We start from the raw sequence: 26959 nt of genomic DNA, 5'->3' as shown, positions 1-26959 counted from the left end.
CTAATGACCGAAGTCCTGGTTTGGTGTCCTCCCCTCTTTCCTCCCATCAGAGGTGGCTCTCTGGATTCTCCTCTGAGCTTGGCAGTCAGGAGCCTGAAGAGCTTGTTCATCCTGCTGCCTTATGTGCCTCACTGGTCTCAATCCCATTCATTGTTCTCTGGATGTCAGAGCAGATTGTTAGCAGTTCCCAGTCCAGCCCAGTACCCTCAATAAACAAGTACATACACTATTAGGTCTTTTTCTAACTGAGAGACAAAAGGGAGCAGTAGAAGAAGCAATGAAGCTTCTAGATAAACTTACTTGGTAAGAACAGGAGAGCAAGAGACTGGGGCAGTTGCTTATTATTTTTTGTGAGAACAATTCTCTATTTTATCGAAGTTTGGGATCAGACAGAAAAGTGAGGCCTTTCTGCTCCAGCCACAGGTGATTTGGATGCTTCTCTGCTTCATTGCTTGTCATCTCACCAGCTACCCAGTTTACAGAAACAGAACAACCCACCCCACTATCCTGCAGGACAATTCCAACTCACCCCTTGAAGCTACATGTAGATACCCACACTTGATAGACAAATTTATTAGAGCTTAGACCACCACCATTTGCATGTACTACTACACCAACATTTCCTCCAGGGAATTCTGAGGTGGTGGATCCAACTTGGGGAGGGAAAAGGCAGAAGTCCCAAGAAGCCCAGAGGGGTTTGGGACCCTCAAGTCTGTGGTGGCTCCAAAGTGGCACTTAGTTTCTATTTGTTGGGTGTAAATGCCATCTTTGGCTGCAAAGTAAACAATTAGATGCTTATGTGCCAGAGATGATGCTAGGCATTAGGGGTAGGAAGACAAATCAGAGATTCATGGCAGAAACATAAGCCACAAGAATGATAAATTGTCATGAATGGGTACTATAGGGGTTAAAGGAGGGAAATGTCTGGTAGTGTGCTAGATCCAGCTTATACTGGTGCATAAGAGCAGATCCTTGGCATCTCCCTCCAACTAGGAGTTCAGTAACATTTGAGTAGTTTGAAGTCAGCCATGGTGGGAGTATTTATATCATGGAAACCAAACACTACCAACTGGGGCTTTTTTACTCCAGAGAATGGGTTGCTAAACATTTACCAGCATACCACTGACTTCCTTCCTCCCTGAGGTTGGAGTCATGAGGAAGGTTTGGCACTAACCCTAGCAGCTGCTGCCGAGCTGGGGCTTTAAGGGGACCCAACTTTTAGCCAGAGGAAGGCAGAACTAGGGAAGGTCTCTACTTTGGGCATTTGGGTAGGTTTGGTCTCCTGCTCTGTGCTGACTTCCAGTTTGCTGACCTCTGCGGCCTGTGTGCCTCTGGTTCTCATGAGACGGTAGGGATGTGGGGAGAGAATGAAGACAGGGTTAGTGCCAAGCTCCTCCCACTCCCAGTGGACTGCTCGAGGGGTTACATTGTGGGGAGCAATGTGTTGGGGTGTGATGTGTTGGTTTGGCATGGGGTTTGCTCTCCATTCTGTGAGGAGAGTGTCAGATGCGGGCTCTGAGCTTGGAGAGTGCCCAGACCACATGCAAGAAGAAAGGCCTCTGGGAGAACCAGGGTGTCCTCAAGTGCTGCTGGATACTGCCTGAGCGTTGTATATTGTCCCTTCCCACTGGGGCAGGCAGAGGAGGGAGAACATCTAGGCTCTCTAATCTGGGAGAATGGTCCTTAATGGGTGACATGAAGAAAGTCCATCCACCTCTCTCAGAGACAGGAGTAGAAGAGAAGGGGGGAGAGGTTCCAAAACTACTTCATTTGGTAACAGCTGAACAGAGACAGCAGGCACCCAAGTGCCATTAATTACACCACCACATCCACTTCTATGTTAAAGAGCTCTGGGAGACACATACCTGTCTAGCCAGGGGACAGGTGCTGCAGAACCAGGAACAGCACAGTGTTGAGATCCTCTGGTCTATTGTACAGATTGGAAAACTGAAGCTGGGTGAGGGGAAGGGACTTTCTTAAGATTGCACTGCCAGAGATTGGCAGAGCAGGGACTAGAACTTGGGGCCCTGAATCTGAGCTACCTGCTCTTTTAACCACTACACTGACTCCCCAGGTAGCTAGGAAGCCAAGGGATTGTCTTGACAGCAAAGGTAAGGCATACTGGAAGGTTTGGGAGATGTTATTCAGGAATATTATTAGAAGATCGTTGTCTCTTTGCACAACCATATGCTAGTTATATATTTAAAATATCACAGTGGCTGCAATGAATAGGAACAAACATCAGGCACCACTGGTTACATCCGCTGCTTTGGGGACCTTGGCCTCAGGACCATGATTCGTCAGACTTTTGGTCTTTGAGGGGAAAGGGTACCAGCTTACCCGTCAGGGAGAGCAGCCAAAGGCTGTGCACAAAAGAGGCTGTGGTGGGAATTCTGGAAGGGAAAGGAAAGGAAGAGAATCAGCCCAGCCCAGCTACCCACATAGAAGTAGAGTGGCATTTTCCTACGGCTGAATCATGGGCAGTGTTTTTTCTGTCATATTGTCAGGCTTCTCCCCCAGCTCCAGGATGTGAAGGCTGAGATGATCCCTCCAAGCTCCACTCAGCAGGGAAGACAGGGCTGGTGGGTCTTCCAGGGTCAAGTGGGGAAACATGAGGGCCTCACTCTTGAGGGGGAAGCTGCACTTCTCCACAGCAGGTCTGGTGGTGCCAGGGGTCACCACGAAAAGGCGGCAGAGCCACGGCCCACCGGCTACCTGGCAGGCTGGTTGTTTGGTGAAGTTGTTCAAGGCTTGGCACAGGACCCAGTCCTCAGTTCCACCCATGTCTACCACTTCCACAGGCGACCCCAGGCCAGGGAGGTGTAAGAGGTGTCGGGGCGGCATGTAGGTGTGGGTGAAGAGGAGCGTGTAGTGGGTAGGTATGCTGGGGAGCACAGAGGCATGGACTATCTGTTCCAGGTGCTCCAGGCCAGGCAGGAGGCCACCCTGGTGTAGGCAGCCAAAGAAGAGGGCGCCCAGGCCATTGAAGAGGACCAGGCTACCCTTGCAGGGCACAGGCTGGGTCTGTGGACTGCAAAGCAGGACTAGGGGAATCAGGAGGGGTATCAGGAACCGAGCCTCCTGGTGGCTAAAGGCAGACAGCAGGGCCAGGGGCATGAAGTAGAGGAGCAGGAGGCAAGACCTGGGGCTGGAGAGCAGGTTCCGGGCACCCAGTGACTTCAGGAAGCCCAGGTGTGCAAAGGCTTGGAGGCAGGCTTGCAGCCGTTCCCAGGCAGCCTGCAGGGCCTGGGCATGCAGCACCCCAAAGAGCAGGAAGCCATTGACCGCCAGGTGAGTGAGCCGCATGTGTGTGCCATGCCTGGCCAGGTTTTGAGGATCCAGGTTGTAATGCAAGAAGTTGGCAGGTGTAAGGACAAGGGTACTGGCAGAGGAACTGGAGAAATACCAGCTGTCCACAGCCACAAACACCACTGCTGTGAGTGTTGCCCCTGGCAGCAGCACCAGGGCTTCCTTGGTCAGCGACCTGAAGCCAGGGTCTGTGACTCCACAAACGCCCCAGAGAAGGAGGGGGACCAGAGCAAAGGCCAGAAAGGTGGGTCGGTTGAAGAAGCCAGCAACCACGATGCCCCCGAGAAGCCAGCTGTGCCACCAGGGGCCTGAGGCAGGGTGCTCGGCTGTGGGGCTCCAAACCACACGGCGAGACACCAGTACCAGTAGCCACGCCAAGAGCAGTCCCTCAATGGCATTGGAGAAGGTTCTTGTGTAGAAGACTAGGGTGACGTAGGAACCAGACAGCAGAGCCAGGGCGTTCCAGCGCTCCGCCTCCCAGAGGGGGGCCAGGTGGTACACAGCTACGTCCAGGGCAAAGGAGAGGGTGGTGAGGAGGAGTCGGGGCCCTGCCAGCAGCATGTAGCCACTCATGGGGCCAGGCCAGAGCCCCCACTCTTCCCAGAGCCTGAGCAGCCAGAAGGCAGAGCCAGAGGTCAGCAGTGGGAAGACCACCGTGCGGCAGGAGCTGCTGGGGAGAAACTCCCAGGGCCGTGCGGCCTCTATGCCCAGGATGTCCCCTGTAGAGAGAGAAGCAGAGGTGAATCAGTTTCAAGTTCAGAGAATATGGTAGACAAAATTCTAGGATGGCCCCCAAGAGTTCCCGGCCCCCTTATGTACACACCATTCACCATACTTGTGAAGATGATGGATTTTACTCCTGTGATTAGGTTCCATCACAGGGGATGACAAAATAGGTAGAAAATCCGGTGGACCTGACAGAATCACACAGCCCTTTAAAAACAGAATTTTCTCCAGCTGGTAGCAGAAGAGGATGTCAGAGATTTAAACTGTGAGACGGATTTGAAGCACTGCTGCTGACTTGAGGATTGGGGGAGCCATTGGCAAGGAATGAGGTGGCTTCTAGTTGCTGAGAGCAGCCCCTGGCTGACAGCCAGCCAGGAATCATGGCCTTCAGTTCTTCAGTGGCAATAGACTAACAAGAACGAGCTTGGAAGCATATTTTTCACCAGAGCTTCCAGAAAAAACTCAGCCCAGTCCATACCTTGATTTCAACCTTGCGGTACCCTGAACAGAGAGCCCATGCCAGCCTTGTGATTTACAGAACTGTGAACTAGCCATTGTAAGCTGCTAGGTTTGTGATGATTTGTTTACAGCAATAGAAATGAACATAGGAGAGCTCAGCCCTCCCGAGGTCCCACCTGTGAAGGGGACAGGAGAAACCACAGCTGGGAAGTGAGGTGACAGAGTGTATGGAGAGGAGCTGGTGGAGGCTTCAAAGTCAGAGTCAAAGACCATCTCTGTGACTATGATTGTCATCCAGGATAGGCAGTGTGAGACTGGGGGAAGGGAATAAGCAATTGTGGTTATGTAAAAATGACTTTAATTTTGCCTATGATACCTAAATTGTTATAAGAAGCAATACTTATGTAATTAAAAATGACTTGCTGCCTGGGGCTGGTCTGTGCCCCGTGCCCCAGTGGCCCAGAGCTCTGCAGGCTGGGGGTGAGGGGAACAAACTCTTAATTTCTGCATCTCAGCTTCAAGCCCCACAACATTTCAAACTTGGGTTGTTCTGGACTCTTAGCTTCTGCCACTTATTCCTCCAGCCTTTTGGCTGTTTTCTCTATGTCAAAAGGTGAGAGGGAAACAGAAAATCCAGGACCAGATCAACCTGGCTGCTTTTAACTGGCTCAGCTTAAAAAAAAACAAAAGGTGTGGAAAAGATGAGACATTTCTACTTAAAAAACAAATCCACCTGTTGAACACTGTGGCAGAAATAGCTGGGTGTCACCCCAGTATCCATTCCCTCCTCTTTCCTAGGTCTCTTAGCTGGGTATTTAGTCAGGTATAAAGGCTGTATTGTCTAGCTCTCTTTGCAGTGAGGAGTGGTCATGTGACACATTCTGACCTACAGGAAATGGGCAGAAAGTATGTGACTTTCAAAATATGCCTTTAAGGAGAGCAGGCATGCCCGTCTCATCTCTGCAGTCTGGAAAGACCTAGTTTTAGACTTGATGAATGGAGCTCAAGCAGCCGTCTTGAATCAGGGGGGTGGAAACCATTGTTGACAGCATCTGAAAAGCTTCAAGGTCCCTAGCAATCATTCTCAACCTGGTGTGTCCTACACCACCTGGTAGAGAAGTTCTCACAAGGGAGCGTTCCAGATCTGGGTTCCCTCAGCCCTCAGATGAACCTAGAGAAGAAAAGTTTCATTATCTCAGACTACAGGCCTGTGTAAGCTTCCCTAACCCATGGGAAAGCCCAATTCTAAAATCCCTATACTGAGAAGTACAAAACAGCTCTTGTTCTGAATAGCCTGTACTTTGGTCCAAGCAGGAAATCATTAAACAGGTCAGAATTTCATTAGTATCACCCAGAAGGTCAATGTCACCACTCGGGAGCTATGAAGTCTCCACTCCCAAGTTCTTATTCCAGAGAGGCTCATGGATTTACTGCTCATCTACAGAGACATGTTTCTCCCTCCCCACTAACTATTCAGTCAGCTCCAATCTAGACTTTGCTGTGACTTGTCTTAACCACACACGGTGAGGATTACCTGCCATGACCTCAGGTGATTGGAAGAACTCATCTGGGTGCACGTAGCCTGTCTGCGGAAGGAGACACCAAACCAGGCGGAGCAGGCTGAAGCTGCCCCACAGCACCCTAGCGGACATCTTCAGATCAACTTGCTGCCAAATCCCTGGGTTAAGAGCCTAGAATGACTTCTCAGCTGCTACAGATGCTGCTCAGGTTCCACAGATCTGCATCTGCTGAGGATAACATTTGTTAGTTATTATAATGTAAATTACCAATATATTGGATAGTTTGAACAAACCCAAAATGGGTCTACATATGATAAAAATGTTAATAGCTGCTATTTACTAAGTCCCACTAAGTGCCAGGAACTGTACATGCATCTCTCACTTAATCCTTTCCAGTCTGGGACAGTGGATCTTATTATTTCCATTGTACAGATAGAGAAACTGAGGCCTCTATTGAGTAACCTGTTACTTGGTAACCATACTTCCAAGTGTCTAAATATGACACTGGCTAAATATGATATTTTCTAATATAATGTTCTGCTAAGTGTCTAAATATGAAATTTGCAGGTAGGATTATGGGTCTTACATCCTAACCTGTTTACCACCTCCTATCCACAAGCAAGCATGGCAGCCTGCTCCTTGCACTTCTGAAAACTTGGGACCCTCAATGAATTCCATCTATTTCCCTGCAAAAATGAACTACATTTGACCCCATTGTTTCCAGTCACGGCCTCCAGCTTTCACACACCCTGGAACTAACCTTTTGGAAGGCGATGGGCACTTCACTGCTGTGGTCTGAATGTTTGTGTCTATCCCCCTAAGCCCATACGATAAAATCCTAAAGCCTGATGTGATGCTATCAGAAGGGGCACATTGGGAGATGATTAGGTCATAAGAGTGAAATCCTCATGAATGGCATTTGTGATCTTATAGAAAAGGACCCCACAGAGCTCCCTCATCCCTTCTGCCATGTGGGGACGGTGAGGAGGCACTGCTATGAGCCGGGAAGAGAGCGCTCATCATTCTAGTGTCTTGACCTTTGTGCCTCACCCTTAGGGACTTCCTGGGCCTTGAGTCTAGTTATAGGTAGAAGTAAAGCGGGGTGGTTGGGGTAGGTCCTGAGGAAAATACATGTCGTCTTGCAAGGCAACTACCTTGCTGGAGGCCATAACAGTTTCCTCAGGCAACACAGGGTCAATCCCTTCAGATGGGAGTGGAAAGGCTGCTTCTACTGGTAAAGAAGGCTCATCGGAATTCAGGGAGTGTCTCCCACACTGGAAGGGATATGCCCCCATTCCAGCTTTCAGGATCCCATCCTTCCAAATCAATGCCCTCCCTTTAACAGTAGACACTCTTTGAGGCTGGGAATTCAATTCACACTGTAACTTAGCTGCTCACAAAATGAGATTCTGCATTTAGTTTTTAGAATTTCAGCCCTACAGGCAACAGGAGATAAGGGTCTCTTTCAGGGCAGATATAGAAGTTTCTGGGTCATTTTATGAGGATACTGAGCTGAAAATTTGAAACCCTGAGCACTTCCTTTTCTTTTCCCACTTTATCCAGCACAGTTAAGAAAGCCACCAATCTCATATGCCTCAGTCTGACTAAAAGTTTGAAGGTATCATGTACGTGGTCACCTACAGCTTTGCCTGGAGTATCCAACGGTGGTATTTTTTGTGTATCTAATGCCATATCACTCCATAGACTATCGGTTGTCCTTTTTACCACTAGAAATAAAGTCATTAGAGTCTTTACATATAGTCAAACTAGAGAACTAATTCCAGAAAACCCAGATCCTATTCAGAATACTCATCCTTAAGAGCCTGTCCTTCTAGAACCACTGCTGGTACCAAAATATGTGTCAGTCAGATTCAACCAGAGAAAGAGAACCAGTAGGAAATATGTAGTAAGAAGAGCTGTTCTAAGGAATTACCACATGTGTTTGTGAGGGCTGACTGGCAAGTCCAAAATCTGTAGGGGAGACCATCAGAAAGGGCAGGCTGAGACTCCTGAGCAGAAGTGGAAGCGGCAGTCCACAGAGGGGAGTTCCTTCTTATTCAGGAATGCTTTAGTTCTGCTCCAAAGGCATTTCAACTGATTGTATCAGGTGTACACAGGTTATCTAGAATAATCTCCTTTACTTAAAGTCAACTGGTTATAGACTTTCATTGCATTTACAGAATACCTTCGCAGCGACACTTAAACTAGTATTTGACTGAACAGCTGTGGATTACCATCTAGCCCAGTTGACACATCAAGCTGATCATACTCTAAATAATTCAGTGTTTATAACTGTGTTTGAATTTTAGATCTATGGGATAATTCCGTATGTAACATGTCAAACTTCTTTCACTCCACATTCTGTTAATGGTATTTAATATGTTGTTGCCTATCACTGTAGTTCTTTTCATTGCTATTCTATTCATACTCCATTGATAAATATATGAAAACTTATTTACTTTTCTTACTGTTGCTTACCTGCTGGGTTATCTTCAGGTGTTTATTAATTTTTTTCTGTCTTAATAATGCTTCTATAAACATTCTTATATAACAGTTCTCTGAAGTACACACCTAGGTACACACTGGGTGTGCATACTTTTTCATTATTGAAGTATTGTTGATGCACAGTGTAATATTGATTTCAAGTATACAACACAGTGGTTCAACAATTCCCCATATTGTTAAATCCTCACCCCCACTAATATAGCTACTATCTGTCAGCATCGGAAGATGTTACAGAATCATTGGCTATATTTTCCATGCTGTACTACCATCTCTGTGACCCTTTGTTTTGTTTTTATATTCCACAAATAAATGAAATCATATGGTATTTGTCTTTCTCTGCTGGTTTATTTCACTTAGCATAATCCCTCTTGGTCCATCCATGTTGCTGCAAATGGCAGAATTTTTTTATGGCTGAATAACATTCCATTGTGTGTATGTATTCTTTATCCATTCATTTACTGATGGACAATTAGACTCGTTCCATATTGCGGCTATTGTAAATAATGTGGCAATAAACATAGGGGTTCATATATCTTTTCAAATCATGGATTTTGTTTTCTTCAGGTAAATTCCTAGGACTGAAATTACTGGGTTGAATGGTATTTCTATTTTTAGTTTTTGAGGAATCTTCATACTGCTTTCCACAGTGGTTGTACCAATTTACATTCCTACCAACAGTGTAGGAGGGTTGTCTTTTCTCCACATCCTTGCCAACACTTGTTATATCTTGTCTTTTGGACAGTGGCCATTCTAATTCGTATGAGGTAATATCTCATTGTGGTTTTGATTTGCATTTCCCTGACGATTAGCAATGTGGAGCATCTTGTCATGTGCCTGTTGGCCATCTGTATTTCTTCTTTGGAAAAATATCTGTTCAGTTTCTCTGCCCATTTTAAAATCAGGTTATTTGTGTTTTCTGGTGTTGAGTCATATGAGTTCTTTATATATTTTGCATATTAACCCCTTATTGCATAAATCATTTATGAATATATGCTCCCATACTGTGGATTGACTTCTTGTTCTGCTGATGGTGTCCTTTGCTATATAGAAGCTTTTTAGTTTGATGTCATTTCACTTGTTCATTTTTCTTTTGTTTTGCTACTCTGGGGCTGTGTCCAGAAATAAACTGCTCATGCTTATATATTCAACATATTTTTGCCTAACTTTTTGTCTAAGGCTTTTATGGTTTCATGTCTTACATTTAGGTCTTTGATCCACTTCAAGTTTACTTTTGTGTATGGAGCTAGACAGTAATCCAGTTTCATTCTCTTGCAGATATCTGTCCAGTTTTCCTAACACCAGTTATCAAAGATACGGTCTTTTCTCCATTCTATATTCATGGCACGTTTATCATATATTAGTTGACCATATATTTTATGGTTTATATCTGGGCTCTCTATCCCATTCCATTGATCTTTGGATCTGTTCTTGTGCTGGCACCATACTGTTTTGATTACTGTAGCTTTGTAGTATAGCTATAAGTCATGGAATGTAATACCTCCAGCTTTGTTCTTCTTCCTCAGGATTGCTTTGGCTATTTGGGGTCTTCTGTTGTTCCATATGAATTTTAGGATTATTTGTTTCAGTTCATTGAAAAATGCCATTGGTATTTTGTTAGGGATTGCATTGAATCTGTAAACTGCTTTGGCAGGATGGCCATTTTGACAGTATTAATTTTTCCTATGCATGAGCATGGGATAGATGTCCATTTATTGGTGTCTTTAATTTCTCTCATGAGTGTCTTATAGTTTTTAGAGTAGAGGTCTTTCACCTCCTTGGTTAGGTTTATGCCTAGGTATTTTATTCCTTTTGATGCAATTGTAAATGGAGTTGTTTTCCTGATTTCTCTTTCTGTTAGTTCGTTGTTAGTATATAGGAATGCAACAGATTTCTGTGTATTAATTTTGTATCCTCCAACTTTGTTGATTCCAATTATTAGTTCTGATAGTTTTTTTGGTGGAGTTCTTAGGGTTTTCTATATATAATATCATGTCCTCTGCAAATAGTGACAGTTTAACTTCTTCCTTACCAATCTGTCTTTTAGTTCTTTATCTTGCCTGATTGCTGTGGCCAGACCTCCAGTACTATGCTGAATAACAGTCATGAGAGTGGACATCCTTGTTTTGTTGCCAGTCTTAGAGGAAAAGCTTTCAGCTTTCCACCACTGAGTGAGATATTAGCTGTGGGTTTGTCATATATGGCCTGTATTATGTTGAGGTATGTTCCCTCTATGCCCATTTTGTTGAGAGTTTTGTCATGAATGGATGTTGAATTTTGTCAAAGGCTTTTTCAGCATCTACTGGATGATCATATGGTTTTTATCTTTTTATGTTTATTTGTTTGTTAATGTACTGATTTACAAATATTACTCTTCTTGCATCTGTGGAACAAATCCCACTTGGTCATGATCGATGATCCTTTTGCTGTATTTTGGAATTTGGTTTGCTAATGTTTTGGTGAGGATTTTTGCATCTGTATTCATCAGGGATATTGGTCTACAATTTTCTTTTTTGTAGTGTCCTTTTCTGGTTTTGGTATTAGAGTGTTGCTAGCCTCATAGAATGAATTTGGAAGTATTCCCTCCTTTTCTACCTTTTGGAATACTTTAAAAAGGATGGGTATTATCTCTTTTTAAATATTCAGTATAATTCAGCTGTGAAGCAGTCCTGGACTTTTGTTGTTGGGAGTTTTTTGATTACCAATTCAATTTCATTATTGGTAATTGGTCTGTTCATAATTTCCATTTCTTCCTGGGTCAGTCTGGGAAAGTTGTACTTTCCTAGGTAATTTCTTCAAGGCTGTCCAATTCATTGGCATATAATATTTCATAGAATTCTCTAATAAATTTTTGTATTTCTGTGGGGTCAGTTGTGACTGTTTTGTTTATTTGTGTACTCTCATTTTTTCTAGATAAATCTGGCTAGGGGTTTGTCTATTTTGTTTATTTTCTCAAAGAGCCAGCTCTTGGTTTCATTGATTTTTTTTCTATTGTTTTATTCTTCTCTATTTTATTTATTTATGCTCTGGTCTTAATTATGTCCCTCCTTCTACTAACTTTGGGTTTAATTTGGTCCTCATTTTCTTGTTTCTTTACCTGTAAGTTTGGACTGCTGAATTGGGTGAGATTTTCTTGTTTCTTGAGGTAGGCCTGTATTGCTGTGTACCTCCCTCTTAGAACCACTTTTTCAGCATCTCATAAGTTTTGGACTGTTGTGTTTTTGGTTTTTTTTTTTCATTTGTCTCCATGTATTGCTTGATTTCTGTTTTAACTTGCTCATCGATCCATTGGTTATTTAGAAGCATGTTTTTTCTGCCTCCATGTGTTTGTAGATTTTTTCATTTTCTTTGTGTAATTTATTTGTTTCATACCATTGTAGTCTGAGGAGTTGCTTGATACAATTTCAATCTTTTAAAATTTATGGAGGCTCTTTTTGTGGCCTAGTATGTGATCTATTCTGGAAAATGTTCTATATACACCTGAGAAAAATGTGTATCCTGCTGCTTTTGGGTGGACTGTTCTGTAGATGTCTGTTAAGTCCATCTGATCTAAATTGTTGTTCAGTGCCTTTGTTTCCTTATTTATTTTCTGTCTGGTTGATCTGTCTGTTGATGTGAGAGGTGTGTTAAAGTCTTCTAAAATTAATGAGTTGCAGTCCATTTCCCCCTTTAATTCTGTTAGTATTTGTTTTACATATTTAGGTGCTCCTATGGTGGGTGCATAGATATTTATAATGGTTATGTCCTCTTGTTGGATTGACCCCTTTGTCATTATGTAATGTTCTTCTTTGTCTCTTGTTACTTTCTTTGTTTTGAAGTCTATTTTGTCTGATACAAGTACTGCTACTCCTGTTTTTCTTCTCGTTATTTGCATAAAATATCTTTCCATCCCTTCACTTTTCATAGGTCTTTAGGTCTGAAATGAATCTCCTGTAGGCAACATATAGATGGGTCTTGTTTCTTTATCCATTCTGCCACTCTATATCTTTTGATTGGTACATTCAGTCCATTTACATTTAAGGTAATTATTGATATTTTATTTTATTGTTTTATTAATTATTTTCTGGTTGTTTTTATAGTTCCTCTCTGTTCCTTTCTTCCTCTCTTATAATCTTCTCTAGTTATTTGATGGTTTTGTTTAGTGTTGTGATTGGATTTCTCTTTTTTTATTTTTTTGTGTATCTATTATAGGCTTTAGGTTTATGGTTACCAAAATGTTCAAGGATAGATAGCTTCCTGACTATATAACAGTCTATATTAAGCTGACGATTAATTTCAAACACAATCTAAAGTACTCTACTTCAAACACAACCTAAAAGTACTTTTTTCTTCTTCCTCCTCCTCCACACTTTGTGTATTACATGTCAGACTCTGCACTTTTTGTGTATCTCTTGACTGATTTTGTGTATAGTTTGTTTTACTCCTTTTGTTTTGTTTTAATTTCATACTTGCTTGGTAATTGGGCTACTACCTTTATTGTGGGTTTATTTTTACTGGTGAAAACCATTCAGTCTGAGGAACAGTTCCATCTACAGCGGTCCCTTTGACATTCTGTAATGTTAGTTTAGTGGTTATAAATTCCTTGAGCCTTTGTTCATCTGAAGATTGCTTAATCTCTGCTTCAAATTTGAATGATAATCTTTTTTGGGTAGAGGATTCTTGGTTGAAGGTCCTTTTGTTTCATTACATTAAATATTTCATTCTACTTGCTTCTGGCCTGTAAAGTTTTTGCTGAGAAGTCTGCTGATAGCCTGATGGACTTTCCCTTATAAGTCATCTTGTTTCTCTCTCTGGCTCATTTCAATACTCTCCTTATCCTTAATCTTTGTCATTTTAATTATTATATGTCTTGGTGTTGTCTTCCTTTTGTTAGGAGCTCTCTGCACTTCCATGACCCGAGTTTCTATTTCCTTCCCCACATTGGGGAAGTTTTTGATAATTATTTCCTCAAAGAGACTTTCTGCCCCTTTGTCTCTCTCTTCTCCTTCTGGTACCCCTATTATATGAATATTGTGTTGTTTGGCTTGGTCACACAGCTCTCTTATCATTCTTTCATTCCTAGAGATCCTTTTTTCTCTCTGTTCCTCAGCTTCATTGTGTTCCTGTTCTCTAATTTCTATCTCACTGATTGTCTCCTCTACTTGGAGCAATTTATTCATTCCCACCATTGTATATTTCATTTCAGTTACTGTATTCTTCAGCTCCAAGTGGCTCTTTTTCAGCTCTTGTATCTCTTTGTTGAAGTCCCCCCCTGACATCTTTAATACTTTCCCACAGATATGTGAGCATGTTTATGACTGTTAGTTTGAAATCTTTAGGAGAAAGATTGGCAATTCATTTAGCCTTCTTTCTTGTGTCTTATCCTGTAGTTTTGTTTGGAACATATTCCTCTGCCTCCTCATTTTTTCAGGTTTTCTGCATTTCTTCCTTTGTATTAGATCCGCTATGCTTCCTGGCCTATTGAGTAATGGCTTTATGAAGAAGGTGTCCTGTGGTGCCCAGAAGCTCAAGACTCTTTCCTCTCTGGTGTCTAGTTCTCCTTTGTGGTAGAGCCCCAGTTGTTGTTGGTGGAATATGCATGGGGCCACCTTTCTGTCTGTCTGCCAGTAGTGGTCTCAGTCCTCCAGAGATGGCAGTTTGCTTCAGGCAGCATTTGTGATCAGAGCAGTGGCTTCTGCTTGGGGTCATTGTGGGCAGGGCCTGCCCTGATGGTGCAGCTGCAGGGTTAATGGGTGGGCTCCTGGGAAGGCTCTGGGGTAGGCACAGGGCAGGCTGGGTGGTGGGGAGTTGCACCATAGCAGTGAGTCTCACAGGTGCACAGGGAAGTGCCTCGGGGCTGAGCCACCAATGAGGAGGATGGGTGTTTGGGGCTCCCAGGAGTGCCTGACCTGTTGGACCAAGCGAGGGCTGGGGAAGTGTCATCTACCTACTCTTTCTCCTGAAGAGAGAGCTCCATCCAACCCTTGACACTCTGGCACCCTTCCAGCTGTTGACAAACCTTTCAAACAGCTGCATCTGCTTTGGGTCTCAGCAGGACTGGCAGAAAATGCCTGTCCTCCACAAGTGGCTGGAGTCTCAGCCTACCAGAGTGCTCCAACTGTCCCTGGTGTCCAGCCCTGCTAATCCCCCAATGCAATGTGGGCTCGTGTTTCCAGAAGAGATAGCCAAGGCCAGTTATGCAAAGCTCCTGGTGCCTATACTCTCCCTGCTCTGTACCTCTTGCCCCACCTGTGGGCTGGGATGGGGGAAGGGCTGGGGTCCCAATCAGTTGTGGCTCTGCTGATGTACCCTTCTGTGTGTGGTCTTTTCTTTTTCCCCAGGTGCAGGTGGGCTGTTCTGCAGTCTTCAGGTCATTTTCAGGGTTAGTAGTATTTGCTGTAGTTGCTTCCTTGGTGTGTGTGTGAGTGAGGAGGTTTCTGCCTTGCCTTCCTACTCCGCCATGCACATTTTTAATTTCATTAAACATGCCAAACTGTTTTCCAGAGGTCCCTGCCAGCTATCATATATTATAGTGCCCACTGCTTCATATCCTCATTTAAGGTATTGTCTTTGATACTTTGATTTCATGAATCTTGTAGTATTAACATGTATTTCCCTGATTACTAATAGATCGAACATCTTTTCAAATGCTTGTGGAACATTTTTGTTTGTTCTTTTGTGGGATTCCTTTTGGCTATTTTTATTACGTACCCATCCTTTTCCTACTATGTGTAGGAATTCTTTATATATTCTTTTTATATTTATTGCATGTGGCTATATTCTTAACCCATAAGCCATCTCTATTACTAATATTGGTCACTTGTGCCTTCTTTTTGTTTCTTGTTTATTTTTACCAGATTTTGTCAATTTTATGAATCTTTTCAAAAAATAATTTCTGGCTTTGTTCAACTTATGAAAATTAAGAAAAGGAAACCTCACTAACATGGAGTCAGGATGCGAGCAGGGGAGCTCTCATGCCCTACTTTTTGGTGTCAACTGCAGACCCAACCAGAAGAGATGGACCTTGTAAGGCTATGAAGCTGTGGATGCTACTTTTACTACCCCAGCAGGAGGAAGGTTTTCTTCCTCCCCTCACAATAACCCAGACAACGAGAGGTTGTTATAAGTCAGCCAATGAAAAAGCCTATACTCTGAACTCCCAGTTTACTCCAATGGACTTTTTGTGTAAAGCAGCTCTTCCAACTCAGCCCTGTCCTTTATAAAAGAGTGGTTCCCTGCTTTGTTCTTTGGACTTGCCTATGTCTTAGCCATAGCTTGCTTGTCCTGAACTGCAATCTCTGCTATTCCAAATAAACCTATTTTTGCTGGTGATGTAACTGACAGTTTTATTTTTAAGGTTAACAATCTCCTTTTAATTAATTTCTTAACTTTTTCATCTTTTTACTTTTTGGGGGGTTTATTTTGCTGTTTTCAAAATTTCAAGCCTTATGATATGAACACTTAGCTCATTAATTTTGAGCCTTTAATTTTTGAGCTCATTGATTTTTTTAGCCTATTTTCTATGATAAGTATTTAAGGTTACAGAATTTTCTCTAAATACTGTGTTAACTGTATCCCACAAATTTTGCTATATAATACTTCCATCACCAATTTTGTTTCTAAATAGTTTCTAATTCCATTGTAATTTCTTCTTTGGCTAACGTTTTATTGTTGAAACAGTGAATGTTTCAAATTAAGACTGGTTTTTTATAGCAATTTTAGATTCACTGAAAAATTGAGAAGAAGGTACAGAGATTTTCCATATACTCTCTGCCCCTACACATCCATAACCTTCCCCATTATCAACAACCTTCACCTGAGTGGTACATTTGTTACAATAGATGAATCTACATTGATAATCATTATCATCCAACATCCATAGTTTACATTACGGTTCACTCTTGGTGGTGTACATTCTATAGGACAAACGTATAATGATATGTATCCACTATTATATTATCAGAGTATTTTCACCACCCTAAAAATCCTCTGTGCTCTGCCTATTCATCTCTCACCTGCTCTAGCATTTAATTTTTAATGGTCCATTTTTGTAGACATTCCATGGAAGCTTAAACACTATATGGTCTATAGTTATTGGATACAGAGTTCTATATATGTTCATAGTTTAAGCTTATTAATTGTGTTGCTGTAGTCTTTTGTATCCTTAATAATTTTCTACTGCTTAGTCTACAAATCACAGAAATGTGTTGAAATTGCTCATGAGATAGTGGATTTGAGTAGTTTTCCTTGTAATCTTGTCATTTTAACTTATTTTTGAAGCTATGTAATTATTTTTATAAAAGATTAAAATTGCTATATCTTATAAAATGGCATATTTTATCATTATATAGTTACCTTTTTATCTCTAGTAATATTTTTTCCCTAAAATATTGTCTGATATTAATATAGATATATGAGCTTTCTTTTATTTAGTATTTATTTAGTACATGATTCTCTACCCTTTTACTTTCAAAATATATACTTTCAGAAGTATATTTTCTGCGTATTTATATTTTTATGTGTCTCTTGTAAAGAACAAAAAGCTGGATTTCATTTACCCAGCCTGACAATATTTGTCTTTAAAATGTAGCTTTATTTGGAAATATTTAAATTTAGTGCAATTATATATTTTGTGTGTGTGTGTTGGGGGGGCTTATGTCTTTTCTGTCTTCTGTTTCTCCTTTCTTTTCTCTTTTTGGATTACTTTTTTCTCATTCCTTTTTCCCTAACAATTTAGAGTTATGTACTCAATTTCCGTTACATTATAAAATGCAGTATACTATTTAATATTTTAATATTTAATATGCTATGTTCTGTGGTTTCACCATGATGATTCTGGGTGTGCATTTCTTTTTATCACAGTTGGGAATTTTTTGGCTTCTATCTGGGGATAACAGAGTTTATTTCTGGGTCACCTTTATACTGAGACTGGAGCCCTCTGGAGTTCCTGCTTTGAGGAAGTCTCCTGCTAGGCTTCCTTCTTGAGGGGCACTAGGCTTTACCTTCTGTCCTGCTAGTCCTGATAAACTACAAAAACCAATGTTCAGATGCACCTGGTTTTGCATATGTCCTTAAGTCCAAATCTGGTTCCAGAGTTTTGCATACTCTCTATGCCCTGCTTCTATGCCTGAGTATCCTTGCCTTTTGTTCTACTCACATGTTATTGTATTTATTATTATCTATCTTGTACAGGTAATACTCTTCAGAGGAGTGCAGGGAGAACTGCCTTTCTTAGGTCCTGATGCTAATCGAATGGGGTGTGGGTGGGAGATCTCCCTTGAGAATTTGGAACCATGAGCCTGCCCTCATATAGGTTTTCAGTCTGAATTCACATGATTAGGTACCACCTCCACCAAAAGAAAAAAAACCCAAAACCTGGAGCTAACAATATGATTAAAAATGATTCCAGACTTATAATGCACATACAATAATAATATGAGATTGATTTCATGTATTAGTTTTTCATAAGAAAGAGCCATTTGAGATAAGATGGGGATTGAGAAAAGCTAAGGTAGTGTAAGCCATGTCAAGCTTTCTTCAAGGAAGTCCTGTACTTAAGAGCCAGCCTTGGTCAGTGGACCTTTGTGGTCACAGTTTGGTGGGGGGAAGGGCAGGAAAATACCAGGGGGCTGTGTGGCAATCGCACAGGATTGTGTGATATTTCAGGATGTGGTACAAGACAACTGTGGGGAACCTTGATGTCTCCACAGTTGTTGAGGGTGGGCAGGATGTGGAGCAGCTATGCCTAAGCCTCTGGAGCTTGCCGCAGTGCTGCTGGCAGGCTGCCCCTCAGTGTATGTGAGGGCAGGCAAGTTGGGCTCATGACTTGAGTGTCAGCCTATGGAGCAGGCCAGCTGCACCCATATGGCCTACAAGATAATAGGTCTGCTGTCCTCCATCCCACCCCATCCCCACTCTTATCCTGACCCTCTAGTTAATCCACCCTTCAACTCAGGGTTCAGACTTGCAACAGTAGAATTAGGTTTTATGAGGTCTATCTGACAATTCACTGAGTATTTTCAGTGTACCCAATACATTTTTAAAACAGGAGAGGAACCATACAATGTTTGGTTTATCATATGGTTTTGCCACTTAGCAAAATGTGATTAGCTTTCTTCCTGAATCCTGAGCATGCCTGCCACTGGTTGCAAGCTCTCCACCCATAGGGTGTCCACTTGCTCCTTCTGTTCTCTTCACTTGGCATCTGCCCTTCCAACCAGAAACATGTTTGATTCTCTACCATTCTCAGGAAAACAACCAACTAAATCCCCTTTGAAACTGATATGCCCTTTACCTACCACTGCTCTGTCCTCTGCCCTTGGCAGGAATCCCCAGACCATCCACATGCACTGAATTCACTCCTCACACCTGTTGACCACTCTCCAGCCAGTGAAGTGTCCTTTGCTGCCCCCACCGCACTGACGCAGCCCTCTCACAACCCTCCCTGATTTTCCAGTTGTCAAACCCAAAGGCCACTTCAAGCACCTGCACTGCGTGCCATCTGACAACAGAGATCCCTTCCACAATTCCTCTCTTTCCAGGGTGCCTTCCTATACTATCGAAGACTGCGAGACAAAAAGCTACTAATTTCTTAGATTCCCTTGAAGTTGGGTTATACAAATTAGGTTTTAAGAATTTAGGAAGCAGACATCACTAATTATCAGGGAATTGCAAACTAAAACCACAATGAGATACCACCTCACACCAGTTAGGATGGCCAAGGTAGAAAAGACTAGGAACAACAAATGCTGGCGAGGATGTGGAGAAAGGGGAACCCTCCTACACTGCTGGTAGGAATGTAAACTAGTTCAACCATTGTGGAAAGCAGTATGGAGGTTCCTCAAAAAACTGAAAATAGAAATACCATTTGACCCAGGAATTCCACTCCTAGGAATTTACCCTAAGAATGCAGGATTCCAGTTTCAAAAAGACAATATGCACCCCTATATTTATCACACTCTTTACAATAGCCAAAAAATGGAAGCAACCAAAGTGTCCATCAGTAGATGAATGGGTAAAGAAGAGGTGGTACATATACACAATGGAATATTATTCAGTCATAAGAAGAAAACAGATCCTACCATTTGCACCATGGATGGAGCTAGAGGGTATTATGCTCAGTGAAATAAGCCAGGCGGAGAAAGACTAGTATCAAATGATTTCACTCATCTGTGGAGCATAAGAACAAAGCAAAAACTGAAGGAACAAAACAGCAGCAGACTCAAAAAACCCAAGAATGGACTAATAGTTACCAAAGGGAAAGGGACTGGGGAGGATGGGTGGGAAGGGAGGGATAAGAGGGAAAAGGGGGCATATGATTAGTACACATAATATAGCTGGGGGTACATGGGGAAGGCAGTATAACACAGAGAAGACAAATAGTGACTCTATAGCATCTTACTACACTGATGGACAGTGACTGTAATGGGGCATGTAGGGGGGACTTGATAATGTGGGGAGTCTAGTAACCACAGTGTTGCTCATGTGATTGTATATTAATGATACCAAAATAAATAAATGAATAAATAAATGAAAAAAAGAATTTAGGAAGCAGATGTGAGGCAGGCCATATTTCTGCAGTTTTCACTGTTTTCTTCCAGTAAACGTGTGTCTGGAGACAGGAGCTTTCCTGCGGCAGTTTCCAGTGTCCAGGCCCAGCTCTGTGGGTATGGAGACACAGCTGTCGTCAGGGGGAGTCTTGATTCTTGGCAGCAGTGCTGTGTCACTAAATTCCACTGAGTTCCACAGTGACTTTTATTACACTTACCTAATCGCCACACAAATGGTAGCTCTTCTGTTTAATTACTGCTGGGTGTTCAGAGAGCCTTTCCTGGAGGCCCAAACTACAGCCCATTCTTCTAGGGCACCTAGTGACTTTGAGTGCCTAATCCCGCATATAAATTCTTTACCTGTTGGCTTCTCTTTCTTGTACTGAATTCTGGCCTTCGGTATCAGAGGTGGCTGCGGGCCTAGGCCCTCAAGGATGACAACACTATACTGAAAGAAAATAACGTCCCATCTGCAGGCAGGGGCCGTGGGACCAGCTTGGTCCTGCCCGGCAGGCACTCAGGGCTGCAGCTCTGAGCAGCAGACCCTCCCCTTCTGCTTGTCCCAGGGGCCTCCCCGCTCTCTCAGCTGATGACCAGTTGTACCACCCAGTGAAACTCCACCCCATACTCACCTGCTTTTGCACCTTGACCACGGGTCCCCTCATGCTGATTCCACCTTCTGCCTCTGAGTCAGAGGGCCCCTTGTCGCCCTTCTTCTGGATTCCCTGGTGCCCAGCCTGGTCCACCCTGTGGGGAAAGGGAACCATCAAAAGGCCCAGATACACACAAGAACTAAAACAAATAAATGAAAAAAAGAAGAAAGTAACTACCAGTCTGTCTTCTGTGTCCAGAAAAAAAGGTCAAGAATGAGAGCAAAGCAAGAATATTTTCAGGCAAACCAAGACTGAAAGTTCTTCACAACAGGCCCTCAAAAATTGTAAAGGACTATATGCCAGGCAGAAGGAATAATGATTCTAGGAAAGGATCTGAAATGGAAGTAGAAATAAAGAGCAAAGACCTGGTCATTGGATGGGAGATATCCGGAAGGTGGAAGTTAAGGGAAGGCCGTCCTCCTGCCGCTCTGTTTTCTTCTGGCAAGTAAGGTCAAGGAGACAGGAAAGTGTTCTCAAGTTGTGTTCCACGTTCATTCACCGGCTTCGTGCACGCTGAAAGGCAGCTGTGGCAGTTTCCCAATGATGTGGCAGCTTTCTGGTCCTTGGGTCACAAGTAAAGCTCAGTGTTCCTGTACTCAAGGGTCCAGTGGCAGCCTCCTGTGTTCCACTCTCCTGGCAGGGGGACAGAGGCAGTAGCTCCAACAGGGGGTCAGTTTGCAGTCATTCGTGGAGGCTCAGTGGGAGCCTGACCACCCAGCACTTCTGAAGTGTCCATAAGCAGCTACTTCCCCAAGTGAAAGCCCTTTGTGATTAAAGTTCTTAATTGTTTGCAAACAACATCAACAAAAAACTCTTGACTCAAACTGGCTTAAACGGTTCCTCACAGCACCTGACAGGACAACCAGAGCTTGGAGCTGCCACGGTTCTGCTGCCACTTCCCAGGGATCCTCAGGATTTCTGTCCTTCTCCTTTTTTCAAAAAATCTTTTTCTGTTGTTGAACTATTGGTATACAGTCTTATATTGGTTTCAAATATACAACACAGTGGTTCAACAGTTACTCATATTATTAAATCCTCACCTCCACTAGTGAGGTTACTATGTGTCCACTTACGAAGATGTTACAGAATCACTGACTATATTGTCCAGGCTGTACCACCATCCCTGGGACCACCTTATATTATGATGGAGAATTTTTGTGCCCCTTTATTCCCCTCACCCTCCCCACCCACCCACCCCAAGCCCTCCCCATGGTGTCTTCTTCTCAGTCCCTTCCCAGTGTCTGTGAGACTATTGCTGTTTTGTTCACTGTGTTTTGTTTTGATATTCCACAAATATGTGAAATCATATGGTGTTTGTCTCTCTCTGACTGGCTATTTCATTCAGCATAACAGCCTCTACATCCACCCATGTTGTTGCAAATGGCAGGATTTCTTCTCCTTTGTGTACGACTGCTTTTCTCCTTTTGTGGACATCATCCTCACACTGGTAGCCATCCCAGCCATCCCATCCAGACATGACAGCACTGAGAAGAAAAGTCTGTATTTTTTAACTATCTTTTTGTTGCTTCTTTTTAAACAGTTTGAGATCTAATGAATATACAATGCAGTCCACCCATTTCAAGTGTACAATTCAATGGTTTCATTACATTCACAGACATGTGCAACCGCTACTACTGTTTTACAATATTTTCATCACCTAAAGAAGGAACCTCCATATTCTTTATTTATCACTTCCCATCACCCTGCCACAACCCCTAAGCAACCAGTGATCTATTTTCTGTTTCTACTGATTTCCCTATTCTGGTTTTTCATATGAATGGAATCACATAGTATGTGGCCTTTTGTGGCTGGCTTCTCTCAGACTGTTTTCAAGGTTCATCCCATTGTAGCATGTATCAGTACTTCATCCCTCTTTATGGCCAAATACTATTCCATGGTATAAATATACCATTTATTCTGTAACCATTCATATTTTGATGAACATTTGAGTTGTTTCCATCTTTTGGTTATTATGAATAATGCTGCTATAAACATTTGTATGTAAGTATCTGTGTGGACATAACATTTTCATTTCCCTTGGTACATACCTAGGAGTGAAACTGCTGGGTCATATGGCAACTCTATGTTTAGTCATTGGGAAACTGCCAGATATTTTCCAAGGTATCTTTTACATTTCTACCCGCAGTGAATGAGGGTTCTGAATTCTCTCTGTCCTGAAAAACTGTTGTTATCTGGGTTTTAATTCTAGCCATCCTAGTGGGTGTGAAGTGATATCTCATTGTGGTTTTGATTTTCATGTGCATCTCTTTAAAATCAAAGAAGTCTTTTCTGAAAGTCCCCCATTTCCACCAAGTCTCCTTGGCCAAAACACTATCAAATACAACTTCCTAAAGCAATCACTGGCAAGGGAAATGGGGTTACCAGTGAGGGCTCACCTCCCAGTTAGGGGCTGTGGCTGTGGGCTGCCTCTTTGGAGGCACACAGACATCCAGAGAAGGGCGCTCACCCTGACAATATCAGGTTCTGTTAGGAAGGAAGAAAAGAGGCAGAGGGGCAACTATGTGGCTACTACACACGGCTTCCATGACGCCAGGCCCTCAGGCTGTCCCCCTCCTCTGACCATCTGTTCCTGTGCTCTTCCTCTGTCCACACCTGAGATGTCAGCGCTCCTGGTCTTCAACTTCTTTCTCACTCTCACTCTTTTTTCAGGTCAGCTCATTTCTTCTCATGATTTCAATTTCCGTTGGATGACAAATTTGATGAAACTGCTTCTTTTCTGAGCTTCAGATTTACTACTACTATTAATAATAGCTTTGCCATTTTCAGATTTACTATATTCCAGCCACTGTATATTATCTCATTTTATTCCCCAAACAACCCAATGATTCTATTACTATCCTTACCTTAGAGATCAATTAACATGTTTAGAGGGGTCAAGTTTTCTGCCCAATAGAATTGGTGGGTTGATGAAACCAGGGTTGGAGCCAGTGTATCTGACTCCAGCACCCTGATCCATGGCCTGTTGGGCTCCTGCACCCACCGCAGACACTGGGTGGCCAAAGAGAAATCATCATGTGCCGTGAACCAGCCCTGCCCATGTTCCCCGCAGCAGTGAGGGAACTGGTAATCCCCTTACTCATTCCAGAAACCCAGAGGTCACCTCCCTTCTTCACTCCTTCACTGTGTCATACTGCCTTTGCTTCTAATCATTCCTAGAACCCAGCTCTTTGTCTCCGTCCTCCACTGTCACTGTCTAAGTCCAGGACCCCTGTGACTGGGGTACGTGCTGCTCTAGGGGTGGCTGTGCACGGGCTGGGGGTGGCTGGCACTCCTCGGTTGGGTGCCTCTAGCTGTAAACAGCCCTCTCCTTTATTAGCCCAGTGTGTCAAACAAAAGGAATCATTTTCTACGTGTGCACAATGAGAAAAATATACAGAAGTATGATCTAAAATAGACTTCACCCACCTTGCTGTGTTCCCTGCCCTTCACAACCAAGGCCACATCCCTGACTGCTTACAGGCTCTCCACCAGCCCCAGGGTTCCCTCTGTCCTCCACCCTCAACTCTTTGTGTACAGAACTTGGAACTCCAGAAACACCACATTTTTCTGTAGCCCCCCTTTCCTGTGCTGGGTTGTTTCTCACCTTAGCAGCTTTGCTCCCATTGCCTCCTTTGAGGGATATGCCTATAGTAAGGCTAAGACCAGCTTTGGCATCAAGCACCCTACTTCAAATCATTGCTCTTGTTACTTGCTAAAGGCGAAAGAACATTTAATCTCTCAGAACCTCACTTCAGATCTTATCTGTAAAATGAGGATAACAATAAGACCTACCTCCGGGCTGTAATAAAGATGAAATGAAAAAACAAAACAAAACAAAACAGCATAAAAGCAAACATAACAAGTAGTTTCTTTCATTACCCATTTTGCTTCAACTGCCCTCCAGCATCCCCAGGACCCTGTGCCAGTGTTTGCACTACCCCGTGTACTGACCGCCGGCGCCATCCGATTGCTTCTCTATCCTGTCTACAAGGTCCCCCAGGTCTGGGACCCGCTCGGACCCACCTCCGCCCCTGGAGTCCACCTGACTGGGCCCACTGAGGGACCAAGGTCAAGGACAGAGTCGGAGGTCACTGGAAGCGGCGGCAACACAGCCAGGCGATGAACTTAACAAGTGCTGGAAGTTCTCCAGGAAGGGGCCCGCTCGCTGTTGGTCCAGCGGTTCGGCAGGCGGTGACCCGGAGCTGCAGGGGCGGGGGCGGGACCCCCACCGCGAGCTTGGCATCTGCTCGCGGAAACCTGCCCACAGGGCACATTCGGCTGCCCCACGGGGGTCCAGACCTGCAAACCTCGCTGCCCCCTGGGTGTGGGCCTCCCGGAGGGCAGGCGGGCTGAAGGCGTTAGAATAAGGGGAGGTCGCCCAGCGCCCGAAGACTCCACCGTGGGGCGGCGGTGGTGGGAGAGGCGGGTGCTGACACCCGCAGACCTGCGCATCCCGCGCGTGTGCGAGGGTTGTGCGAGGGCAAGCGGCAGGGAGACGAGATCTCAGCGGTAGGGGTACAGCAAAGCGGCAACCGCCGCTCCAGGCGCGGGCTGAAGCTGGAGAAGAGATCACAGCCTTGAGGCGAGAGCCCAGAAGTGAGACCACGCGCCGCCGGAGTACGGAGATACTTGTCTTTCTCGCTGGGTCACATGGCTTCGGCCATGTCTTAGTGCGCCAACCGTCTCAGGCACTCAGTGTGCGCAACGTCGTGTCGGCTCTGGGGCTGGCCAGCCATCGCGTGGCGGCTCATTCCCAGGCTTGCCCCTACCTTCACATTCAAACTTCCTGGCAAAGCCTTGGGTCGTTGCTTATGGGAGAGGGCGGCGGGCCCAAACCCCTTCTCCGGATCAGGCATTTGGAGCAGATTTTAAAGACTGCGGGGGTGGGAGTGCTGGAGAAGACCGCCACTGCGCAACAGCGTCTTCTCGTATTAGAGGACCATGTCCCTCGAGGCCAAGATCTGTTCCCAAACACCGGGGTCAGAGGATGACAGCGGCTCTCCTGAGTCCATTTTCCTGTTTGGTGTCGCATTTCATCCTCACCTTGAGCTGCAGGGCGCCCCACCCTGGAAGCACTTGAAGGTCTGACCCTGTCTGCCTCCTTCCCCTGGTTCCCAAATGGGCCCATGTTTCTCCTTTGATTAACAGAATGCAACACTTAACATTAAACACACAAAAGGGAGAGTGGAAGAGAGTAAGGTATCTTTATTAACTAGCATACATCATTTATCCGTGACCTCACTGTTCCCACCAAGGGGAACTGTGCTCTGTAGCAGGGAGCTTTGAGATGTTGATAATTTTGACGGTGGTTCCACTGTTCTGAGAAGATGTCTTGGAGTGAAGAATGATGTTTGAGAAGCCATAGTGAGGAATGTCCTGCTATGGGAAAGCTGCAACTACGCTTGTCATATTGCGCGTTGCACGCACAGGTCCGGACAGCCATTAACCAGAGAGGTAGGTGTTCCAGCTTGGAGCATCCTAGGTGACAGGGCTTTTGCCCTCGTCTGTGCCCCCATGCAACTCCTGGGCAAGGAGGCTATCTTCGCACCCTGCGGGATGGCAGGCCTGGCCCAGAGTGCACCCCTCAAGACAGGAAGTGGAGATTCCTTCCCGCTAAATAAAGGCGGATCTGCCTGTGCTCTCAGGCTTTACACTCAGCATTTTGTACTGTCTTTTGGTTTCATGATCACAGGGACCCTGGGAGGTAGCATTAGATTCCCATTTTATAGTTGGGGAAGTTAGGTGCAGTAAAGTTACGGAACCACTCAAGAACACTAGCTGATGGCAGGAGAGGATTCAAGTCCAAGCCTCTGTCTGGATCCAAAGCTCTAAAAGCGGAGTATACCCATTGACTCCCCTCCCCTTCCTGAGAAGAGGTCGCCGTGAGCTTCCTGTCTCCCCTAGATTTGGGCATATCCTGCGGGACCCGTTTTGGGAAAGCTACCCTCGAGAATGTGGGGGTCCAAGCTCCCCGGCCTGCCTCCGCAGTCGCTGGTGCCTGCTGGTCCCTCTGCAGCCAGCAAAAGCAGGAATGGAAACAAATGCCATCCTCCCTTCCCTTCCCTCCTCCCGCCTCGACGCCCGTCAACGCAGCTGGAGCTGCTCCGGCCACTTACCCGCACGCTGCCCCGGAGCTGCACCTGCGGCGTTGGCGGTGTCGGGCCGGGCGAAAGCCTGCACTGGGGGAGGGCCCGGAGCCACTTGGATCAGAGGGCGGGGGTGGGGGGGGGGCGGCGTGACCTCAATGCAGCCGCCTCTTTGC

The 26959-nt window shown here is 44.4% G+C and overlaps 1 protein-coding gene across 5 annotated transcripts; it reads right to left on the bottom strand.

Annotated features, from left to right (window-relative positions):
- Positions 1-44: 44 nt before the first annotated feature.
- PIGZ (phosphatidylinositol glycan anchor biosynthesis class Z) lies at positions 45-26932 on the bottom strand. Of its 5 annotated transcripts, none has more exons than XM_036875172.2 (4): positions 26814-26932; positions 20677-20791; positions 6029-6242; positions 45-4028 (listed from the first exon to the last, which is right to left on the bottom strand). In XM_036875172.2, exons 3-4 carry the CDS (start codon positions 6144-6146, stop codon positions 2464-2466), a joined length of 1683 nt encoding a protein of 560 aa, XP_036731067.1. In that variant the 5' UTR covers positions 6147-6242; positions 20677-20791; positions 26814-26932; the 3' UTR covers positions 45-2463. The 5 variants fall into 5 exon arrangements, with proteins under 5 accessions (XP_036731067.1, XP_036731066.1, XP_036731069.1 ...); XM_036875171.2 differs by having other exon boundaries at positions 6029-6239; XM_036875174.2 differs by lacking the exon at positions 20677-20791 and having other exon boundaries at positions 26814-26924.
- Positions 26933-26959: the final 27 nt, after the last annotated feature.

The sequence above is a fragment of the Manis pentadactyla genome, chromosome 1 (genome assembly GCF_030020395.1).
Source record: "Manis pentadactyla isolate mManPen7 chromosome 1, mManPen7.hap1, whole genome shotgun sequence".
Lineage (NCBI taxonomy): Eukaryota > Metazoa > Chordata > Mammalia > Pholidota > Manidae > Manis > Manis pentadactyla.
The sequence above is the reverse complement of the archived record's forward strand: the minus strand, read 5'-3'. Positions and strand labels throughout refer to the sequence as shown.